The sequence below is a fragment of the Eucyclogobius newberryi genome, unplaced genomic scaffold (assembly GCF_026437365.1).
Source record: "Eucyclogobius newberryi isolate DKJ021-1_F unplaced genomic scaffold, fEucNew1.0.hap1 SCAF_16, whole genome shotgun sequence".
In the NCBI taxonomy this organism is placed as follows: domain Eukaryota; kingdom Metazoa; phylum Chordata; class Actinopteri; order Gobiiformes; family Gobiidae; genus Eucyclogobius; species Eucyclogobius newberryi.
In genome coordinates, this window is record NW_027315790.1 from 34,753,123 (window position 1) to 34,778,195 (window position 25,073).

At 46.2% G+C, this 25,073-nt stretch overlaps 1 protein-coding gene across 2 annotated transcripts in view; it reads left to right on the forward strand.

The window, feature by feature from the left end:
* The window catches only part of LOC140362231 (autotaxin-like), a 113,887-nt gene extending 88,982 nt beyond the window's left edge, over positions 1-24,905 (forward strand). The window contains exon 24 of one of the 2 annotated variants that reach the window (XM_072448325.1): positions 24,624-24,905. In XM_072448325.1, coding sequence (XP_072304426.1) covers positions 24,624-24,794 — 171 coding nt within the window. In that variant the 3' untranslated portion in view covers positions 24,795-24,905. The remainder of the gene's footprint in view (positions 1-24,623) is intronic. The other variant, XM_072448326.1, reaches the window with a different exon arrangement.
* The last annotated feature ends 168 nt before the right edge of the window (positions 24,906-25,073 follow it).

Consider the following 25,073-nt stretch of genomic DNA (forward strand, 5'->3'; position numbering starts at 1 on the left):
TACAGCTGTGACAGTGTGTTCCCATGACTACAGCTGTGACAGTGTGTTACCATGACTACAGTGTGTTACCATGACTACAGCTGTGACAGTGTTACCATGACTACAGCTGTGACAGTGTGTTACCATGGTTACAGTGTGACAGTGTGTTACCATGGTTACAGCTGTGACAGTGTGTTACCATGACTACAGTGTGACAGTGTATTACCATGACTACAGCTCTGACAGTGTGTTACCATGGCTACAGTGTGACAGTGTGTTTCCATGACTACAGCTGTGACAGTGTGTTACCATGACTACAGCTGTGAAATTGTGTTACCATAGTTACAGTGTGACAGTGTGTTACCATGGTTACAGTGTGACAGTTTGTTACCATGGTTACAGTGTGACAGTGTGTTACCATGACTAAAGCTGTGACAGTGTTACCATGAATACAGCTGTGACAGTGTGTTACCATGACTACAGCTGTGACTGTGTGTTACCTTGACTACAGCTGTGACAGTGTGTTACCATGACTACAGTCTGGCAGTGTGTTACCATGGTTACAACTGTGACAGTGTGTTACCATAACTACAGCTGTGACTGTGTGTTCCCATGACTACAGTGTGACAGTATGTTACCATGGTTACAGCTGTGACAGTGTGTTACCATGGTTACAGCTGTGACCTTGTTTTACCATGACTACAGCTGTGACAGTGTTACCATGACCACAGTGTGACAGTGTGTTACCATGGTTACAGCTGTAACAGTGTGTTACCATGGTTACAGCTGTGATAGTGTGTTACCATGGTTACAGCTGTGACAGTGTGTTACCATGACTACAGTGGGACAGTGTGTTACCATGGTTACAGCTGTGACAGTGTGTTACCATGACTACAGTGTGACAGTGTGTTACCATGACTACAGTGTGACAGTGTGTTACCATGACTACATCTGTGACAGTGTGCTACCCTGACTACAGCTGTGACAGTGTGTTACCATGACTACAGTGTGACAGTGTGTTACCATGACTACAGCTGTGACAGTGTGTTACCCTGACTACAGCTGTGAAAGTGTGTTACCCTGACTACAGCTGTGACAGTGTGTTACCATGACTACATCTGTGACAGTGTGTTACCATGACTACAGTGGGACAGTGTGTTACCATGGTTACAGCTCTGACAGTGTGTTACCATGACTACATTGTGACAGTGTGTTACCCTGACTACAGCTGTGACAGTGTGTTACCATGACTACGGTGTGAAAGTTTTTTACCATGACTACAGTGTGACAGTGTGTTACCATGACTACATTGTGACAGTGTGTTACCATGGTTACAGTGTGACAGTGTGTTGCCATAGTTACAGTGTGACAGTTTGTTACCATGGTTACAGCTGTGACAGTGTATTACCATGACTACAGTGTGACAGTGTGTTACCATGGTTACAGCTGTGACAGTGTGTTACCATGGCTACAGTGTGACAGTGTGTTACCATGGCTACAGTGTGACAGTGTGTTACCATGACTACAGCTGTGACAGTGTGTTACCATGGTTACGGTGTGACAGTTTGTTACCATGGTTACAGTGTGACAGTGTGTTACCATGGCTACAGTGTGACAGTGTGTTACCATGACTACAGCTGTGACAGTGTGTTACCATGGTTACGGTGTGACAGTTTGTTACCATGGTTACAGTGTGACAGTGTGTTACCATGGTTACGGTGTGACAGTTTGTTACCATGGTTACAGTGTGACAGTGTGTTACCATGACTACAGATGTGACAGTGTGTTACCATGACTACAGTGGGACAGTGTGTTACCATGGTTACAGTGTGACAGTGTGTTACCATGGCTACAGTGTGACAGTGTGTTACCATGACTACAGCTGTGACAGTGTGTTACCATGGTTACGGTGTGACAGTTTGTTACCATGGTTACAGTGTGACAGTGTGTTACCATGGTTACGGTGTGACAGTTTGTTACCATGGTTACAGTGTGACAGTGTGTTACCATGACTACAGATGTGACAGTGTGTTACCATGACTACAGCTGTGACAGTGTGTTACCATGACTACAGTGGGATTGTGTGTTACCATGGCTACAGCTGTGACAGTGTTACCATGACTACAGTGTGACAGTGTGTTACCATGACTACAGCTGTGACAGTGTTACAATGACTACAGCTGTGACAGTGTGTTACCATGCTTACAGTGTGACAGTGTGTTACCATGGTTACAGCTGTGACAGTGTGTTACCATGACTACAGTGTGACAGTGTATTACCATGACTACAGCTGTGACAGTGTGTTACCATGGCTACAGTGTGACAGTGTGTTACCATGACTACAGCTGTGACAGTGTGTTACCATGACTACAGCTGTGAAATTGTGTTACCATGGTTACAGTGTGACAGTGTGTTACCATGGTTACAGTGTGACAGTTTGTTACCATGGTTACAGTGTGACAGTGTGTTACCATGACTAAAGCTGTGACAGTGTTACCATGAATACAGCTGTGACAGTGTGTTACCATGACTACAGATGTGACAGTGTGTTACCTTGACTACAGCTGTGACAGTGTGTTACCATGACTACAGTGTGGCAGTGTGTTACCATGGTAACAACTGTGACAGTGTGTTACCATGACTACAGCTGTGACTGTGTGTTCCCATGACTACAGTGTGACAGTGTGTTACCATGGTTACAGCTGTGACAGTGTGTTACCATGGTTACAGCCTTGACAGTGTTTTACCATGACTACAGCTGTGACAGTGTGTTACCATGACTACAGTGTGGCAGTGTGTTACCATGGTTACAACTGTGACAGTGTGTTACCATGACTACAGCTGTGACTGTGTGTTCCCATGACTACAGTGTGACAGTGTGTTACCATGGTTACAGTGTGACAGTGTGTTACCATGGTTACAGCTGTGACAGTGTGTTACCATGGTTACAGCTGTGACAGTGTGGTACCATGGTTACAGCTGTGACAGTGTGTTACCATGACTACAGTGTGACAGTGTGTTACCATGACTACAGTGTGACAGTGTGTTACCATGACTACATCTGTGACAGTGTGCTACCCTGACTACAGCTGTGACAGTGTGTTACCATGACTACAGTGTGACAGTGTGTTACCATGGTTACAGTGTGACAGTTTGTTACCATGGTTACAGCTGTGACAGTGTGTTACCATGACTACATCTGTGACAGTGTGTTACCATGGCTACAGTGTGACAGTGTGTTACCATGACTACAGCTGTGACAGTGTGTTGCCATGGTTACAGTGTGACAGTTTGTTACCATGGTTACAGCTGTGACAGTGTGTTACCATGACTACATCTGTGACAGTTTGTTACCATGGCTACAGTGTGACAGTGTGTTACCATGACTACAGTGTGACAGGGTGTTACCATGGTTACAGTGTGGCAGTGTGTTACCATGGTTACAACTGTGACAGTGTGTTACCATGACTACAGCTGTGACTGTGTGTTCCCATGACTACAGTGTGACAGTGTGTTACCATGGTTACAGTGTGACAGTGTGTTACCATGGTTACAGCTGTGAGAGTGTGTTACCATGGTTACAGCTGTGACAGTGTGGTACCATGGTTACAGCTGTGACAGTGTGTTACCATGACTACAGTGTGACAGTGTGTTACCATGACCACAGTGTGACAGTGTGTTACCATGACTACATCTGTGACAGTGTGCTACCCTGACTACAGCTGTGATAGTGTGTTACCATGACTACAGTGTGGCAGTGTGTTACCATGACTACAGCTGTGACAGTGTGTTACCCTGACTACAGCTGTGAAAGTGTGTTACCCTGACTACAGCTGTGACAGTGTGTTACCATGACTACAGCTGTGACAGTGTGTTACCATGACTACAGTGGGACAGTGTGTTACCAGGGTTACAGCTGTGACAGTGTGTTACCATGACTACAGTGTGACAGTGTGTTACCATTACTACAGTGTGACAGTGTGTTACCCTGACTACAGCTGTGACAGTGTGTTACCATGACTACAGTGTGAAAGTTTTTTACCATGACTACAGTGTGACAGTGTGTTACCATGACTACATTGTGACAGTGTGTTACCATGCTTACAGTGTGACAGTGTGTTACCATGGTTACAGTGTGACAGTTTGTTACCATGGTTACAGCTGTGACAGTGTGTTACCATGACTACATCTGTGACAGTGTGTTACCATGGCTACAGTGTGACAGTGTGTTACCATGACTACAGCTGTGACAGTGTGTTGCCATGGTTACAGTGTGACAGTTTGTTACCATGGTTACAGCTGTGACAGTGTATTACCATGACTACAGTGTGACAGTGTGTTACCATGGTTACAGCTGTGACAGTGTGTTACCATGGCTACAGTGTGACAGTGTGTTACCATGACTACAGCTGTGACAGTGTGTTACCATGACTACAGCTGTGACAGTGTGTTACCATGGTTACAGTGTGACAGTGTGTTACCATGGTTACGGTGTGACAGTTTGTTACCATGGTTACAGTGTGACAGTGTGTTACCATGACTACAGCTGTGACAGTGTGTTACCATGACTACAGTGGGACAGTGTGTTACCATGGTTACAGTGTGTTACCATGACTACAGCTGTGACAGTGTTTTACCATTACTACAGTGGGACAGTGTGTTACCATGGTTACAGCTGTGACAGTGTGTTACCATGACTACAGTGTGACAGTGTGTTACCATGACTACAGCTGTGACAGTGTGTTCCCATGACTACAGTGTGAGAGTGTGTTACCATGGTTACAGCTGTGACAGTGTGTTATCATGACTACAGTGTGACAGTGTGTTACCACGACTACAGCTGTGACAGTGTGTTACCATGACTACTGTGTGTTACCATGACTACTGCTGTGACAGTGTGTTACCATGACTACAGCTGTGACAGTGTGTTACCATGACTACAGTTGTGCCAGTATGTTACCATGGCTACAGCTGTGACAATGTGTTACCATGATTACAGTGTGACAGTGTGTTACCATGACTACAGCTGTGACAGTGTGTTACCATGACTACAGTGTGACAGTGTGTTACCACGACTACAGTTGTGACAGTGTGTTACCATGGCTACAGCTGTGACAATTTGTTACCATGACTACTGCAGTGACAGTGTGTTACCATGACTACAGCTGTGACAGTGTGTTACCATGGCTACAGCTGTGACAATTTGTTACCATGACTACTGCAGTGACAGTGTGTTACCATGACTACAGCTGTGACAGTGTGTTACCATGACTACAGTGTGACAGTGTGTTACCATGACTACAGCTGTGACAGTGTGTTACCATGACTGCAGTGTGTTACCATGACTACTGCTGTGACAGTGTGTTACCATGACTACAGCTGTGACAGTGTGTTACCATGACTACAGTGTGTTACCATGACTACAGCTGTGACAGTGTGTTACCATGGTTACAGCTGTGACAGTGTGTTACCATGACTACAGCTGTGACAGTGTGTTACCATGGTTACAGCTGTGACAGTGTGTTACCATGGTTACAGCTGTGACAGTGTGTTACCATGACTACAGCTGTGACAGTGTGTTACCATGACTGCAGTGTGTTACCATGACTACTGCTGTGACAGTGTGTTACCATGACTACAGCTGTGACAGTGTGTTACCATGACTACAGTGTGTTACCATGACTACAGCTGTGACAGTGTGTTACCATGGTTACAGCTGTGACAGTGTGTTACCATGACTACAGCTGTGACAGTGTGTTACCATCGCTACAGCTGTGACAGTGTGTTACCGTGACTACAGCTGTGACAGTGTGTTATCATGGTTACAGTGTGATAGTGTGTTACCATGGTTACAGTGTGATAGTGTGTTACCATGGTTACAGCGTGACAGTGTGTTACCATGGCTACAGCTGTGACAGTGTGTTACCATGACTACAGCTGTGACATTGTGTTACCATGGTTAAAGTGTGACAGTGTGTTACCATGGTTAAAGTGTGACAGTGTGTTACCATGACTACAGTGTGACTGTTACCATGACTACAGTGTGACTGTTACCATGACTACAGTGTGACAGTGTGTTACCATGACTACAGTGTGGCTGTGTTACCATGACTACAGTGTGATAGTGTGTTACCATGGTTACAGCCGTGACAGTGTGTTACCATGACTACAGTGTGACAGTGTTACCATGACTACAGTGTGACAGTGTTTTACCATGACTACAGCTGTGACAGTGTGTTACCATGACTACAGTGTGACTGTTACCATGACTACAGTGTGACAGTGTGTTACCATGACTACAGTGTGGCTGTGTTACCATGACTACAGTGTGATAGTGTGTTACCATGGTTACAGCTGTGACAGCGTGTTACCATGACTACAGTGTGACAGTGTTACCATGACTACAGTGTGACAGTGTTTTACCATGGTTAAAGCGTGACAGTGTGTTAACATGGCTACAGCTGTGACAGTGTGTTACCATGACTACAGCCGTGACCGTGTGTTACCATGACTACAGCTGTGACAGTGTGTTACCATGACTACAGTGTGACTGTGTTACCATGACTACAGTGTGATAGTGTGTTACCATGGTTACAGTGTGACAGTTTGTTACCATGACTATAGCTGTGACAGTGTGTTACCATGGTTACAGTGTGACAGTTTGTTACCATGGTTACAGCGTGACAGTTTGTTACCATGGCTACAGCTCTGACAGTGTGTTACCATGACTACAGCTGTGACAGTGTGTTACCATGGTTACAGCTTTGACAATGTGTTACCATGACTACAGTGTGACAGTGTGTTACCATGACTACAGCTGTGACAGTGTGGTACTATGACTACAGTGTGATAGTGTGTTACCATGTTTACAGTGTGACAGTTTGTTACCATGACTACAGATGTGACAGTGTGTTACCATGGTTACAGTGTGACAGTTTGTTACCATGGCTACAGCTCTGACAGTGTGTTACCATGACTACAGCTGTGACAGTTTGTTACCATGGTTACAGTGTGACAATATGTTACCATGACTACAGCTGTGACAGTGTGTTACCAAGACTACAGTGTGACAGTGTGTTACCATGGCTACAGTGTGACAGTTTGTTACCATGGTTACAGCTGTGACAGCGTGGTACCATGACTACAGTGTGATAGTTTGTTACCATGGCTACAGTGTGTTACCATGACTACAGTGTTACAGTGTGTAACCATGACCACAGTATGACAGTGTGTTACCATGACTACAGTGTGACAGTGTGTTACCATGACTACAGTTTGACAGTGTGTTACAATGACTACAGTGTGACAGTGTGTTACTATGGTTACAGTGTGACAGTGTGTTACCATGACTACAGTGTGACAGTGTGTTACCATGGTTACAGTGTGACAGTGTGTTACCATGACTACAGTGTGACAGTGTGTTACCATGGCTACAGTGTGACAGTGTGTTACCATGGTTACAGCTGTGACATTGTGTTACCATGGTTACAGTGTGACAGTGTGTTACCATGGCTACAGCTGTGACAGTGTGTTACCATGGTTACAGTGTGATAGTGTGTTACCATGGTTACAGCGTGACGGTGTGTTACCATGGCTACAGCTGTGACAGTGTGTTACCATGACTACAGCTGAGACAGTGTGTTACCATGGTTAAAGTTTGACAGTGTGTTACCATGACTACAGCTATGACAGTGTGTTACCATGACTACAGTGTGACTGTGTTACCATGACTACAGTGTGATAGTGTGTTACCATGGTTACAGCTGTGACAGTGTGTTACCATGACTACAGTGTGACAGTGTTGCCATGACTACAGTGTGACAGTGTTTTACCATGGCTACAGCTGTGACAGTGTGTTACCATGACTACAGCTGTGACAGTGTGTTACCATGACTACAGCTGTAACAGTGTGTTACCATGGTTACAGTGTGACTGTGTTACCATGACTACAGTGTGATAGTGTGTTACCATGGTTACAGCTGTGACAGTGTGTTACTATGACTACAGCTGTGACAGTGTGTTACCATGGTTACAGTGTGACAGTGTGTTACCATGACTACAGTGTGACAGTGTATTACCATGACTACAGCTGTGACAGTGTGTTACCATGACTACAGTGTGACAGTGTGTTACCATAACTACAGTGTGACAGTGTGTTACCATGACTACAGCTGTGACAGTGTGTTACCATGGCTACAGCTGTGACAGTGTGTTACCATGACTACAGCTGTGACAGTGTGTTACCATGGTTACAGTGTGACAGTGTGTTACCATGACTACAGTGTGACAGTGTGTTACCATGGCTACAGCTGTGACAGTCTGTTACCATGACTACAGTGTGACAGTGTGTTACCCTGACTACAGTGTGACAGTGTGTTACCATGGTTACAGTGTGACAGTGTGTTACCATGACTACAGTGTGACAGTGTGTTACCATGACTACAGTCTGACAGTGTGTTACCATGGCTACAGCTCTGACAGTGTGTTACCATGACTACAGCTGTGACAGTTTGTTACCATGGTTACAGTGTGACAATATGTTACCATGACTAGAGCTGTGACAGTGTGTTACCAAGACTACAGTGTGACAGTGTGTTACCATGGCTACAGTGTGACAGTTTGTTACCATGGTTACAGCTGTGACAGTGTGGTACCATGACTACAGTGTGATAGTTTGTTACCATGGCTACAGTGTGTTACCATGACTACAGTGTTACAGTGTGTAACCATGACTACAGTATGACAGTGTTTTACCATGACTACAGTGTGACAGTGTGTTACCATGACTACAGTTTGACAGTGTGTTACCATGACTACAGTGTGACAGTGTGTTACTATGGTTACAGTGTGACCGTTTGTTACCATGACTACAGTGTGACAGTGTGTTACCATGACTACAGTGTGACAGTGTGTTACCATGACCACAGTGTGACAGTGTGTTACCATGACTACATCTGTGACAGTGTGCTACCCTGACTACAGCTGTGACAGTGTGTTACCATGACTACAGTGTGGCAGTGTGTTACCATGACTACAGCTGTGACAGTGTGTTACCCTGACTACAGCTGTGAAAGTGTGTTACCCTGACTACAGCTGTGACAGTGTGTTACCATGACTACAGCTGTGACAGTGTGTTACCATGACTACAGTGGGACAGTGTGTTACCAGGGTTACAGCTGTGACAGTGTGTTACCATGACTACAGTGTGACAGTGTGTTACCATTACTACAGTGTGACAGTGTGTTACCCTGACTACAGCTGTGACAGTGTGTTACCATGACTACAGTGTGAAAGTATTTTACCATGACTACAGTGTGACAGTGTGTTACCATGACTACATTGTGACAGTGTGTTACCATGCTTACAGTGTGACAGTGTGTTACCATGGTTACAGTGTGACAGTTTGTTACCATGGTTACAGCTGTGACAGTGTGTTACCATGACTACATCTGTGACAGTGTGTTACCATGGCTACAGTGTGACAGTGTGTTACCATGACTACAGCTGTGACAGTGTGTTGCCATGGTTACAGTGTGACAGTTTGTTACCATGGTTACAGCTGTGACAGTGTATTACCATGACTACAGTGTGACAGTGTGTTACCATGGTTACAGCTGTGACAGTGTGTTACCATGGCTACAGTGTGACAGTGTGTTACCATGACTACAGCTGTGACAGTGTGTTACCATGACTACAGCTGTGACAGTGTGTTACCATGGTTACAGTGTGACAGTGTGTTACCATGGTTACGGTGTGACAGTTTGTTACCATGGTTACAGTGTGACAGTGTGTTACCATGACTACAGCTGTGACAGTGTGTTACCATGACTACAGTGGGACAGTGTGTTACCATGGTTACAGTGTGTTACCATGACTACAGCTGTGACAGTGTTTTACCATTACTACAGTGGGACAGTGTGTTACCATGGTTACAGCTGTGACAGTGTGTTACCATGACTACAGTGTGACAGTGTGTTACCATGACTACAGCTGTGACAGTGTGTTCCCATGACTACAGTGTGACAGTGTGTTACCATGACTACAGCTGTGACAGTGTGTTGCCATGGTTACAGCTGTGACAGTGTGTTACCATGACTACATCTGTGACAGTGTGTTACCATGGCTACAGTGTGACAGTGTGTTACCATGACTACAGCTGTGACAGTGTGTTGCCATGGTTACAGTGTGACAGTTTGTTACCATGGTTACAGCTGTGACAGTGTATTACCATGACTACAGTGTGACAGTGTGTTACCATGGTTACAGCTGTGACAGTGTGTTACCATGGCTACAGTGTGACAGTGTGTTACCATGACTACAGCTGTGACAGTGTGTTACCATGACTACAGCTGTGACAGTGTGTTACCATGGTTACAGTGTGACAGTGTGTTACCATGGTTACGGTGTGACAGTTTGTTACCATGGTTACAGTGTGACAGTGTGTTACCATGACTACAGCTGTGACAGTGTGTTACCATGACTACAGTGGGACAGTGTGTTACCATGGTTACAGTGTGTTACCATGACTACAGCTGTGACAGTGTTTTACCATTACTACAGTGGGACAGTGTGTTACCATGGTTACAGCTGTGACAGTGTGTTACCATGACTACAGTGTGACAGTGTGTTACCATGACTACAGCTGTGACAGTGTGTTCCCATGACTACAGTGTGAGAGTGTGTTACCATGGTTACAGCTGTGACAGTGTGTTATCATGACTACAGTGTGACAGTGTGTTACCACGACTACAGCTGTGACAGTGTGTTACCATGACTACTGTGTGTTACCATGACTACTGCTGTGACAGTGTGTTACCATGACTACAGCTGTGACAGTGTGTTACCATGACTACAGTTGTGCCAGTATGTTACCATGGCTACAGCTGTGACAATGTGTTACCATGATTACAGTGTGACAGTGTGTTACCATGACTACAGCTGTGACAGTGTGTTACCATGACTACAGTGTGACAGTGTGTTACCACGACTACAGTTGTGACAGTGTGTTACCATGGCTACAGCTGTGACAATTTGTTACCATGACTACTGCAGTGACAGTGTGTTACCATGATTACAGCTGTGACAGTGTGTTACCATGGCTACAGCTGTGACAATTTGTTACCATGACTACTGCAGTGACAGTGTGTTACCATGACTACAGCTGTGACAGTGTGTTACCATGACTACAGCTGTGACAGTGTGTTACCATGACTACAGTGTGACAGTGTGTTACCATGACTACAGCTGTGACAGTGTGTTACCATGACTGCAGTGTGTTACCATGACTACTGCTGTGACAGTGTGTTACCATGACTACAGCTGTGACAGTGTGTTACCATGACTACAGTGTGTTACCATGACTACAGCTGTGACAGTGTGTTACCATGGTTACAGCTGTGACAGTGTGTTACCATGACTACAGCTGTGACAGTGTGTTACCATGGTTACAGCTGTGACAGTGTGTTACCATGGTTACAGCTGTGACAGTGTGTTATCATGGCTACAGCTGTGACAGTGTGTTACCATTAATATAGCTGTAACAGTGTGTTACCATGGTTACAGTGTGACAGTGTGTTACCATCGCTACAGCTGTGACAGTGTGTTACCGTGACTACAGCTGTGACAGTGTTATCATGGTTACAGTGTGATAGTGTGTTACCATGGTTACAGTGTGATAGTGTGTTACCATGGTTACAGCTTGACAGTGTGTTACCATGGCTACAGCTGTGACAGTGTGTTACCATGACTACAGCTGTGACATTGTGTTACCATGGTTAAAGTGTGACAGTGTGTTACCATGGTTAAAGTGTGACAGTGTGTTACCATGACTACAGTGTGACTGTTACCATGACTACAGTGTGACTGTTACCATGACTACAGTGTGACAGTGTGTTACCATGACTACAGTGTGGCTGTGTTACCATGACTACAGTGTGATAGTGTGTTACCATGGTTACAGCCGTGACAGTGTGTTACCATGACTACAGTGTGACAGTGTTACCATGACTACAGTGTGACAGTGTTTTACCATGACTACAGCTGTGACAGTGTGTTACCATGACTACAGTGTGACTGTTACCATGACTACAGTGTGACAGTGTGTTACCATGACTACAGTGTGGCTGTGTTACCATGACTACAGTGTGATAGTGTGTTACCATGGTTACAGCTGTGACAGCGTGTTACCATGACTACAGTGTGACAGTATGTTACCATGACTACAGCTGTGACAGTGTGTTACCATGACTACAGCCGTGACCGTGTGTTACCATGACTACAGCTGTGACAGTGTGTTACCATGACTACAGTGTGACTGTGTTACCATGACTACAGTGTGATAGTGTGTTACCATGGTTACAGTGTGACAGTTTGTTACCATGACTACAGCTGTGACAGTGTGTTACCATGGTTACAGTGTGACAGTTTGTTACCATGACTACAGATGTGACAGTGTGTTACCATGGTTACAGTGTGACAGTTTGTTACCATGGCTACAGCTCTGACAGTGTGTTACCATGACTACAGCTGTGACAGTTTGTTACCATGGTTACAGTGTGACAATATGTTACCATGACTACAGCTGTGACAGTGTGTTACCAAGACTACAGTGTGACAGTGTGTTACCATGGCTACAGTGTGACAGTTTGTTACCATGGTTACAGCTGTGACAGTGTGGTACCATGACTACAGTGTGATAGTTTGTTACCATGGCTACAGTGTGTTACCATGACTACAGTGTTACAGTGTGTAACCATGACCACAGTATAACAGTGTGTTACCATGACTACAGTGTGACAGTGTGTTACCATGACTACAGTTTGACAGTGTGTTACAATGACTACAGTGTGACAGTGTGTTACTATGGTTACAGTGTGACAGTGTGTTACCATGACTACAGTGTGACAGTGTGTTACCATGGTTACAGTGTGACAGTGTGTTACCATGACTACAGTGTGACATTGTGTTACCATGGCTACAGTGTGACAGTGTGTTACCATGGTTACAGCTGTGACATTGTGTTACCATGGTTACAGTGTGACAGTGTGTTACCATGGCTACAGCTGTGACAGTGTGTTACCATGGTTACAGTGTGATAGTGTGTTACCATGGTTACAGCGTGACGGTGTGTTACCATGGCTACAGCTGTGACAGTGTGTTACCATGACTACAGCTGAGACAGTGTGTTACCATGGTTAAAGTTTGACAGTGTGTTACCATGACTACAGCTGTGACAGTGTGTTACCATGACTACAGTGTGACTGTGTTACCATGACTACAGTGTGATAGTGTGTTACCATGGTTACAGCTGTGACAGTGTGTTACAATGACTACAGTGTGACAGTGTTGCCATGACTACAGTGTGACAGTGTTTTACCATGGCTACAGCTGTGACAGTGTGTTACCATGACTACAGCTGTGACAGTGTGTTACCATGACTACAGCTGTAACAGTGTGTTACCATGGTTACAGTGTGACTGTGTTACCATGACTACAGTGTGATAGTGTGTTACCATGGTTACAGCTGTGACAGTGTGTTACCATGACTACAGCTGTGACAGTGTGTTACCATGGTTACAGTGTGACAGTGTGTTACCATGACTACAGTGTGACAGTGTGTTACCATGACTACAGCTGTGACAGTGTGTTACCATGACTACAGTGTGACAGTGTGTTACCATAATTACAGTGTGACAGTGTGTTACCATGACTACAGCTGTGACAGTGTGTTACCATGGCTACAGCTGTGACAGTGTGTTACCATGACTACAGCTGTGACAGTGTGTTACCATGGTTACAGTGTGACAGTGTGTTACCATGACTACAGTGTGACAGTGTGTTACCATGGCTACAGCTGTGACAGTCTGTTACCATGACTACAGTGTGACAGTGTGTTACCCTGACTACAGTGTGACAGTGTGTTACCATGGTTACAGTGTGACAGTGTGTTACCATGACTACAGTGTGACAGTGTGTTACCATGACTACAGTGTGACAGTGTGTTACCATGGTTACAGTGTGACAATATGTTACCATGACTAGAGCTGTGACAGTGTGTTACCAAGACTACAGTGTGACAGTGTGTTACCATGGTTACAGCTGTGACAGTGTGGTACCATGACTACAGTGTGATAGTTTGTTACCATGGCTACAGTGTGTTACCATGACTACAGTGTTACAGTGTGTAACCATGACCACAGTATGACAGTGTGTTACCATGACTACAGTGTGACAGTGTGTTACCATGACTACAGTTTGACAGTGTTACAATGACTACAGTGTGACAGTGTGTTACTATGGTTACAGTGTGACAGTGTGTTACCATGACTACAGTGTGACAGTGTGTTACCATGGTTACAGTGTGACAGTGTGTTACCATGACTACAGTGTGACAGTGTGTTACCATGGCTACAGTGTGACAGTGTGTTACCATGGTTACAGCTGTGACATTGTGTTACCATGGTTACAGTGTGACAGTGTGTTACCATGGCTACAGCTGTGACAGTGTGTTACCATGGTTACAGTGTGATAGTGTGTTACCATGGTTACAGCGTGACGGTGTGTTACCATGGCTACAGCTGTGACAGTGTGTTACCATGACTACAGCTGAGACAGTGTGTTACCATGGTTAAAGTTCGACAGTGTGTTACCATGACTACAGCTGTGACAGTGTGTTACCATGACTACAGTGTGACTGTGTTACCATGACTACAGTGTGATAGTGTGTTACCATGGTTACAGCTGTGACAGTGTGTTACCATGACTACAGTGTGACAGTGTTGCCATGACTACAGTGTGACAGTGTTTTACCATGGCTACAGCTGTGACAGTGTGTTACCATGACTACAGCTGTGACAGTGTGTTACCATAACTACAGCTGTAACAGTGTGTTACCATGGTTACAGTGTGACTGTGTTACCATGACTACAGTGTGATAGTGTGTTACCATGGTTACAGCTGTGACAGTGTGTTACCATGACTACAGCTGTGACAGTGTGTTACCATGGTTACAGTGTGACAGTGTGTTACCATGACTACAGTGTGACAGTGTGTTACCATGACTACAGCTGTGACAGTGTGTTACCATGACTACAGTGTGACAGTGTGTTACCATGACTACAGTTTGACAGTGTGTTACCATGACTACAGTGTGACAGTGTGTTACTATGGTTACAGTGTGACCGTTTGTTACCATGACTACAGTGTGACAGTGTGTTACCATGACTACAGTGTGACAGTGTGTTACCATGACTACAGCTGTGACAGTGTGTTACCATGGCTACAGCTGTGACAGTGTGTTACCATGACTACAGCTGTGACAGTGTGTTACCATGGTTACAGTGTGACAGTGTGTTACCATGACTACAGTGTGACAGTGTGTTACCATGGCTACAGCTGTGACAGTCTGTTACCATGACTACAGTGTGACAGTGTGTTACCCTGACTACAGTGTGACAGTGTGTTACCATGGTTACAGTGTGACAGTGTGTTACCATGACTACAGTGTGACAGTGTGTTACCATGACTACAGTGTGACAGTGTGTTACCATGGCTACAGCTCTGACAGTGTGTTACCATGACTACAGCTGTGACAGTTTGTTACCATGGTTACAGTGTGACAATATGTTACCATGACTACAGCTGTGACAGTGTGTTACCAAGACTACAGTGTGACAGTGTGTTACCATGGCTACAGTGTGACAGTTTGTTACCATGGTTACAGCTGTGGCAGTGTGGTACCATGACTACAGTGTGATGGTTTGTTCCCATGGCTACAGTGTGTTACCATGACTACAGTGTTACAGTGTGTAACCATGACTACAGTATGACAGTGTTTTACCATGACTACAGTGTGACAGTGTGTTACCATGACTACAGTTTGACAGTGTGTTACCATGACTACAGTGTGACAGTGTGTTACTATGGTTACAGTGTGACAGTGTGTTACCATGACTACAGTGTGACAGTGTGTTACCATGGTTACAGTGTGATAGTGTTTTACCATGGTTACAGCCTGACAGTGTGTTACCATGGCTACAGCTGTGACAGTGTGTTACCATGACTACAGCTGAGACAGTGTGTTACCATGGTTAAAGTTTGACAGTGTGTTACCATGACTACAGCTGTGACAGTGTGTTACCATGACTACAGTGTGACTGTGTTACCATGACTACAGTGTGATAGTGTGTTACCATGGTTACAGCTGTGACAGTGTGTTACCATGACTACAGTGTGACAGTGTTACCATGACTACAGTGTGACAGTGTTTTACCATGGCTACAGCTGTGACAGTGTGTTACCATGACTACAGCTGTGACAGTGTGTTACCATGACTACAGCTGTAACAGTGTGTTACCATGGTTACAGTGTGACTGTGTTACCATGGCTACAGTGTGTTACCATGACTACAGTGTTACAGTGTGTAACCATGACTACAGTATGACAGTGTGTTACCATGACTACAGTGTGACAGTGTGTTACCATGACTACAGTTTGACAGTGTGTTACAATGACTACAGTGTGACAGTGTGTTACCATGGTTACAGTGTGACAGTGTGTTACCATGACTACAGTGTGACAGTGTGTTACCATGGCTACAGTGTGACAGTGTGTTACCATGGTTACAGCTGTGACATTGTGTTACCATGGTTACAGTGTGACAGTGTGTTACCATGGTTACAGCGTGACGGTGTGTTACCATGGCTACAGCTGTGACAGTGTGTTACCATGACTACAGCTGAGACAGTGTGTTACCATGGTTAAAGTTTGACAGTGTGTTACCATGACTACAGCTGTGACAGTGTGTTACCATGACTACAGTGTGACTGTGTTACCATGACTACAGTGTGATAGTGTGTTACCATGGTTACAGCTGTGACAGTGTGTTACCATGACTACAGTGTGACAGTGTTACCATGACTACAGTGTGACAGTGTGTTACCATGGCTACAGCTGTGACAGTGTTACCATGACTACAGTGTGACAGTGTTTTACCATGGCTACAGCTGTGACAGTGTGTTACCATGACTACAGCTGTGACAGTGTGTTACCATGACTACAGCTGTAACAGTGTGTTACCATGGTTACAGTGTGACTTTGTTACCATGACTACAGTGTGATAGTGTGTTACCATGGTTACAGCTGTGACAGTGTGTTACCATGACTACAGCTGTGACAGTGTGTTACCATGGTTACAGTGTGACAGTGTGTTACCATGACTACAGTGTGACAGTGTGTTACCATGACTACAGCTGTGACAGTGTGTTACCATGACTACAGCTGTGACAGTGTGTTACCATGACTACAGTGTGACAGTGTGTTACCATAACTACAGTGTGACAGTGTGTTACCATGACTACAGCTGTGACAGTGTGTTACCAAGGCTACAGCTGTGACAGTGTGTTACCATGACTACAGCTGTGACAGTGTGTTACCATGGTTACAGTGTGACAGTGTGTTACCATGACTACAGTGTGACAGTCTGTTACCATGGCTACAGCTGTGACAGTTTGTTACCATGGTTACAGTGTGACAGTGTGTTACCCTGACTACAGTGTGACAGTGTGTTACCAAGACTACAGTGTGACAGTGTGTTACCATGGCTACAGTGTGACAGTTTGTTACCATGGTTACAGCTGTGACAGTGTGGTACCATGACTACAGTGTGATAGTTTGTTACCATGGCTACAGTGTGTTACCATGACTACAGTGTTACAGTGTGTAACCATGACTACAGTATGACAGTGTTTTACCATGACTACAGTGTGACAGTGTGTTACCATGACTACAGTTTGACAGTGTGTTACCATGACTACAGTGTGACAGTGTGTTACTATGGTTACAGTGTGACCGTTTGTTACCATGACTACAGTGTGACAGTGTGTTACCATGACTACAGTGTGACAGTGTGTTACCATGACTACAGCTGTGACAGTGTGTTACCATGGCTACAGCTGTGACAGTGTGTTACCATGACTACAGCTGTGACAGTGTGTTACCATGGTTACAGTGTGACAGTGTGTTACCATGACTACAGTGTGACAGTGTGTTACCATGGCTACAGCTGTGACAGTCTGTTACCATGACTACAGTGTGACAGTGTGTTACCCTGACTACAGTGTGACAGTTTGTTACCATGGTTACAGTGTGACAGTGTGTTACCATGACTACAGTGTGACAGTGTGTTACCATGACTACAGTGTGACAGTGTGTTACCATGGCTACAGCTCTGACAGTGTGTTACCATGACTACAGCTGTGACAGTTTGTTACCATGGTTACAGTGTGACAATATGTTACCATGACTACAGCTGTGACAGTGTGTTACCAAGACTACAGTGTGACAGTGTGTTACCATGGCTACAGTGTGACAGTTTGTTACCATGGTTACAGCTGTGACAGTGTGGTACCATGACTACAGTGTGATAGTTTGTTACCATGGCTACAGTTTGTTACCATGACTACAGTGTTACAGTGTGTAACCATGACTACAGTATGACAGTGTTTTACCATGACTACAGTGTGACAGTGTGTTACCATGACTACAGTTTGACAGTGTGTTACCATGACTACAGTGTGACAGTGTGTTACTATGGTTACAGTGTGACAGTGTGTTACCATGACTACAGTGTGACAGTGTGTTACCATGGTTACAGTGTGATAGTGTGTTACCATGGTTACAGCGTGACAGTGTGTTACCATGGCTACAGCTGTGACAGTGTGTTACCATGACTACAGCTGAGACAGTGTATTACCATGGTTAAAGTTTGACAGTGTGTTACCATGACTACAGCTGTGACAGTGTGTTACCATGACTACAGTGTGACTGTGTTACCATGACTACAGTGTGATAGTGTGTTACCATGGTTACAGCTGTGACAGTGTGTTACCATGACTACAGTGTGACAGTGTTACCATGACTACAGTGTGACAGTGTTTTACCATGGCTACAGCTGTGACAGTGTGTTACCATGACTACAGCTGTGACAGTGTGTTACCATGACTACAGCTGTAACAGTGTGTTACCATGGTTACAGTGTGACTGTGTTACCATGACTACAGTGTGATAGTGTGTTACCATGGTTACAGCTGTGACAGTGTGTTACCATGACTACAGCTGTGACAGTGTGTTACCATGGTTACAGTGTGACAGTGTGTTACCATGACTACAGTGTGACAGTGTGTTACCGTGACTACAGCTGTGACAGTGTGTTACCATGACTACAGTGTGACAGTGTGTTACCATGACTACAGTGTGACAGTGTGTTACCATGACTACAGCTGTGACAGTGTGTTACCATAGCTACAGCTTTGACAGTGTGTTACCATGACTACAGCTGTGACAGTGTGTTACCATGACTACAGTGTGACAGTGTGTTACCATGGCTACAGCTCTGACAGTCTGTTACCATGACTACAGTGTGACAGTGTGTTACCCTGACTACAGTGTGACAGTGTGTTACCATGGTTACAGTGTGACAGTGTGTTACCATGACTACAGTGTGACAGTGTGTTACCATGACTACAGTGTGACAGTGTGTTACCATGGTTACAGTGTGACAGTGTGTTACCATGGCTACAGTGTGACAGTGTGTTACCATGGTTACAGTGTGACAGTGTGTTACCATGACTACAGTGTGACAGTGTGTTACCATGGTTACAGTGTGACAGTGTGTTACCATGACTACAGTGTGTTACCATGACTACAGTGTGACAGTGTGTTACCATGACTACAGTGTGACAGTGTGTTACCATGGTTACAGTGTGACAGTGTGTTACCATGGTTACAGTGTGACAGTGTGTTACCATGACTACAGTGTGACAGTGTGTTACCATGGTTACAGTGTGACAGTGTGTTACCATGGTTACAGTGTGTTACCATGACTACAGTGTGACAGTGTGTTACCATGACTACAGTGTGACAGTGTGTTACCATGGTTACAGTGTGACAGTGTGTTACCATGGCTACAGTGTGACAGTGTGCTACCATGGTTACAGTGTGACAGTGTGTTACCATGACTACAGTGTGACAGTGTGTTACCATGGTTAGAGTGTGACAGTGTGTTGCCATGACTACAGATTGACAGTTTGTTACCATGGTTACAGTGTGACAGTGTGATACCATGGTTACAGTGTAACAGTGTGTTACCATGGTTACAGTGTGACAGTGTGTTACCATGACTACAGTGTTACAGTGTGTTACCATGGCTACAGCTGTGACAGTCTGTTACCATGACTACAGTGTGACAGTGTGTTACCCTGACTACAGTGTGACAGTGTGTTACCATGGTTACAGCGTGACAGTGTGTTACCATGACTACAGTGTGACAGTGTGTTACCATGACTACAGTGTGACAGTGTATTACCATGGTTACAGTGTGACAGTGTGTTACCATGGCTACAGTGTGACAGTGTGTTACCATGGTTACAGTGTGACAGTGTGTTACCATGGCTACAGTGTGACAGTGTGTTACCATGACTACAGCTGTTACAGTGTGTTACCATAGCTACAGTGTGACAGTGTGTTACCATGACTACAGTGTGACAGTGTGTTACCATGGCTACAGTGTGACAGTGTGTTACCATGACTACAGATTGACAGTTTGTTACCATGGTTACAGTGTGACAGTGTGATACCATGGTTACAGTGTGACAGTGTGATACCATGGTTACAGTGTGACAGTGTGATACCTTGGCTACAGCGTGTTATTTAGTTGACTCCTGTTAGCTGTGAACAGAGCCTACTGACTGGACAGGAGCTTTTAGAGATCGGTCAGCGCTTTATGAAAACGTTCTGCACAATAAAAACACAAACGGAGTCGATTTTGAGGCTTTTGTTAGAGATTTGGATCAAACTGACTGAGTTGTGTTTATGGAAGATGCTGTGTTCCCAGTGTCCACCAGAGGGAGCTGTGACCTGCTTTAGACCTGGTTTAAGACCTGGTTTAGACCTGGTTTAGACCTGGTTTAGACCTGGTTCAGACCTGGTTTAGACCTGCTTTAGATCTAGTTTAGATCTAGTTTAGTTCTGGTTCAGACCCATTTTAGTCCTGGTTTAGTCCTGGTTTAGACCTGTTTAGTCCTGGTTTAGTCCTGGTTTAGTCCTGGTTTAGACCTGTTTAGTCCTGTTTAGTCCTGTGACTCTGGGTTATGTTTATTGAAGCCGCTGTGTTCCCAGTGTCCACCAGAGGGAGCTGTGCCACAGGCTTCTGCCTCTTTCAGCTGGTGTTCAGGGGGACTCCCAGGTGTTCAGGGGGACGTCCCAGGTGTTCAGGGGACGTCCCAGGTGTTCAGGGGGACGTCCCAGGTGTTCAGGGGGACGTCCCAGGTGTTCAGGGGACGTCCCAGGTGTTCAGGGGGACGTCCGGACCCTTAAACCCGATCCTCCTGAACACGCACGTCTCACCGCAGAAGCAGCTCCACAATTTTAAAATAATAAATAATAAATACTTTGGTTTAAGTCTGATAAAGACCAAAAGAATCAGATGAAATACAAACACATTTCCCTCCTTTCTGTTTTGTCTTTGACATTTGTTTGTCTCTTTCTTTCTGGAGTTATTTGTTTATCTGTTTCCAAGGTAACTGCCACGCTCTGACCTTTCACCTCGGTAACTGCCACGCTCTGACCTTTCACCTCGGTAACTGCCACGCTCTGACCTTTCACCTCGGTAACTGCCACGCTCTGACCTTTCACCTCGGTAACTGCCACGCTCTGACCTTTCACCTCGGTAACTGCCACACTCTGACCTTTCACCTCGGTAACTGCCACGCTCTGACCTTTCACCTCGGTAAATGCCACGCTCTGACCTTTCACCTCGGTAACTGCCACGCTCTGACCTTTCACCTCGGTAACTGCCACGCTCTGACCTTTCACCTCGGTAACTGCCACGCTCTGACCTTTCACCTCGGTAACTGCCACGCTCTGACCTTTCACCTCGGTAACTGCCACGCTCTGACCTTTCACCTCGGTAACTGCCACGCTCTGACCTTTCACCTCGGTAACTGCCACGCTCTGACCTTTCACCTCGGTAAATGCCACGCTCTGACCTTTCACCTCGGTAACTGCCACACTCTGACCTTTCACCTCGGTAACTGCCACGCTCTGACCTTTCACCTCGGTAACTGCCACGCTCTGACCTTTCACCTCGGTAACTGCCACGCTCTGACCTTTCACCTCGGTAAATGCCACGCTCTGACCTTTCACCTCGGTAACTGCCACACTCTGACCTTTCACCTCGGTAACTGCCACGCTCTGACCTTTCACCTCGGTAAATGCCACGCTCTGACCTTTCACCTCGGTAACTGCCACACTCTGACCTTTCACCTCGGTAACTGCCACGCTCTGACCTTTCACCTCGGTAAATGCCACGCTCTGACCTTTCACCTCGGTAACTGCCACGCTCTGACCTTTCACCTCGGTAACTGCCACGCTCTGACCTTTCACCTCGGTAACTGCCACGCTCTGACCTTTCACCTCGGTAAATGCCACGCTCTGACCTTTCACCTCGGTAAATGCCACGCTCTGACCTTTCACCTCGGTAACTGCCACGCTCTGACCTTTCACCTCGGTAAATGCCACGCTCTGACCTTTCACCTCGGTAACTGCCACGCTCTGACCTTTCACCTCGGTAACTGCCACGCTCTGACCTTTCACCTCGGTAACTGCCACGCTCTGACCTTTCACCTCGGTAACTGCCACGCTCTGACCTTTCACCTCGGTAACTGCCACGCTCTGACCTTTCACCTCGGTAACTGCCACGCTCTGACCTTTCACCTCGGTAAATGCCACGCTCTGACCTTTCACCTCGGTAACTGCCACGCTCTGACCTTTCACCTCGGTAAATGCCACGCTCTGACCTTTCACCTCGGTAACTGCCACGCTCTGACCTTTCACCTCGGTAAATGCCACGCTCTGACCTTTCACCTCGGTAACTGCCACGCTCTGACCTTTCACCTCGGTAACTGCCACGCTCTGACCTTTCACCTCGGTAACTGCCACGCTCTGACCTTTCACCTCGGTAAATGCCACGCTCTGACCTTTCACCTCGGTAACTGCCACGCTCTGACCTTTCACCTCGGTAACTGCCACGCTCTGACCTTTCACCTCGGTAACTGCCACGCTCTGACCTTTCACCTCGGTAAATGCCACGCTCTGACCTTTCACCTCGGTAACTGCCACGCTCTGACCTTTCACCTCGGTAAATGCCACGCTCTGACCTTTCACCTCGGTAACTGCCACGCTCTGACCTTTCACCTCGGTAACTGCCACGCTCTGACCTTTCACCTCGGTAAATGCCACGCTCTGACCTTTCACCTCGGTAACTGCCACGCTCTGACCTTTCACCTCGGTAAATGCCACGCTCTGACCTTTCACCTCGGTAAATGCCACGCTCTGACCTTTCACCTCGGTAACTGCCACGCTCTGACCTTTCACCTCGGTAACTGCCACGCTCTGACCTTTCACCTCGGTAACTGCCACGCTCTGACCTTTCACCTCGGTAAATGCCACGCTCTGACCTTTCACCTCGGTAACTGCCACGCTCTGACCTTTCACCTCGGTAACTGCCACGCTCTGACCTTTCACCTCGGTAACTGCCACGCTCTGACCTTTCACCTCGGTAAATGCCACGCTCTGACCTTTCACCTCGGTAACTGCCACGCTCTGACCTTTCACCTCGGTAACTGCCACGCTCTGACCTTTCACCTCGGTAACTGCCACGCTCTGACCTTTCACCTCGGTAAATGCCACGCTGTTTCTGCAGAAGTGACTCCTCGTCGAGCTGCGGTTTGACCTTTAACAGGTTTATGGCCCACGGGGGGTGAGAGCAGGAAGGACATTCAGCTTTATTAGACACGAGGGTGAGAGAGAAGGACGGACATTCAGCAAACTGTGAGAAGGGATTTGAACCCACGACACTGCGGCCTGGAGCGTGGCATATGTGCTGACGCCTCAACCCAGACATGTCCAACTCAGGCCTGGGAGCCAAATTTGGCCCGCGATATAATTATATTTGGCTCTCCACCGTGGTGCAGGCGCCGCTAAGACTACGAATCCCAGAATGCTTTGCAAAGGGACGAGAGCAGCGGCTTTCAAGCTTCGTCCGGGGAGTGGAAACTTCCCCTCACAGAGGAACCTTTAGGACTCAGACCCAGGCCTGGGAACCTTTAGGACTCAGACCCAGGCCTGGGACAACCACTGGAACAGAACTCTTCGAGGACATGTCCAAATGTCTTGGGTCTTGGGACTGACTCGTGGGACTGAGGACACATGGTGCGCCCGCGATGTGCGCTCAAAAGAGTGGACGTGTCCAAATATCTCAGTCAAATGAGACATTTGGACACGTCCCGCCTCTGTCCCGCCTCTGTCCCGCCTCTGTCCCGCCTCTGTCCCTCCTCTGTCCCTCCTCTGTCCCGCCTCTCAGGGCTTTAAATCACGAGAGCTCCAGATTCTTGTCTCACTTGTTTGGGTTTCCTCGAGTCGTGGGCCGTGTCCCTCAGTGTTACGAGTTCAAGTGTTTTTATCTTGAATCGGTTCAGACTCGGTTCAGACCCGGTTCAGACCCGGTTCAGACCCGGTTCAGACTCGGTTCAGACCCGGTTCAGACCCGGTTCAGACCCGGTTCAGACCTGGTTCTCTTCTGGTTGCAGAGCGCGGAGCCCGAGTCCCAGTGGGTGGAGGATCTTCTGCAGACGCACACGTCTCGAGTCCGGGACATCGAGATCCTGACGGGTCTGGACCTGTTCAGATCCACCAACATGACCCAAGTCCAGGTCCTAAGACTCAAGACCCGGATGCAGAGCTTCGAAGTGGACGACTAAAACACGTCACATATTTAAAAACACACAAATGTATGAAATATAAGCTCAAAAAGTACTGAGAATGTGCTATAGTAACACTAGAGGGACCTGTTGCCGTGGCAATTACAGCGGCCATCTTGTGATTGGAAGAGCATAAACGTATAGCGGTTTATTTGACCCGTGACTGACATTTTCACCTAAAAACATTTAACTGTTTTTTTTTTTATTTTACACAGAACTAAAGTGACCAAAACACACGGACACACTAAAGTGACCAAAACACACGGACACACTAAAGTG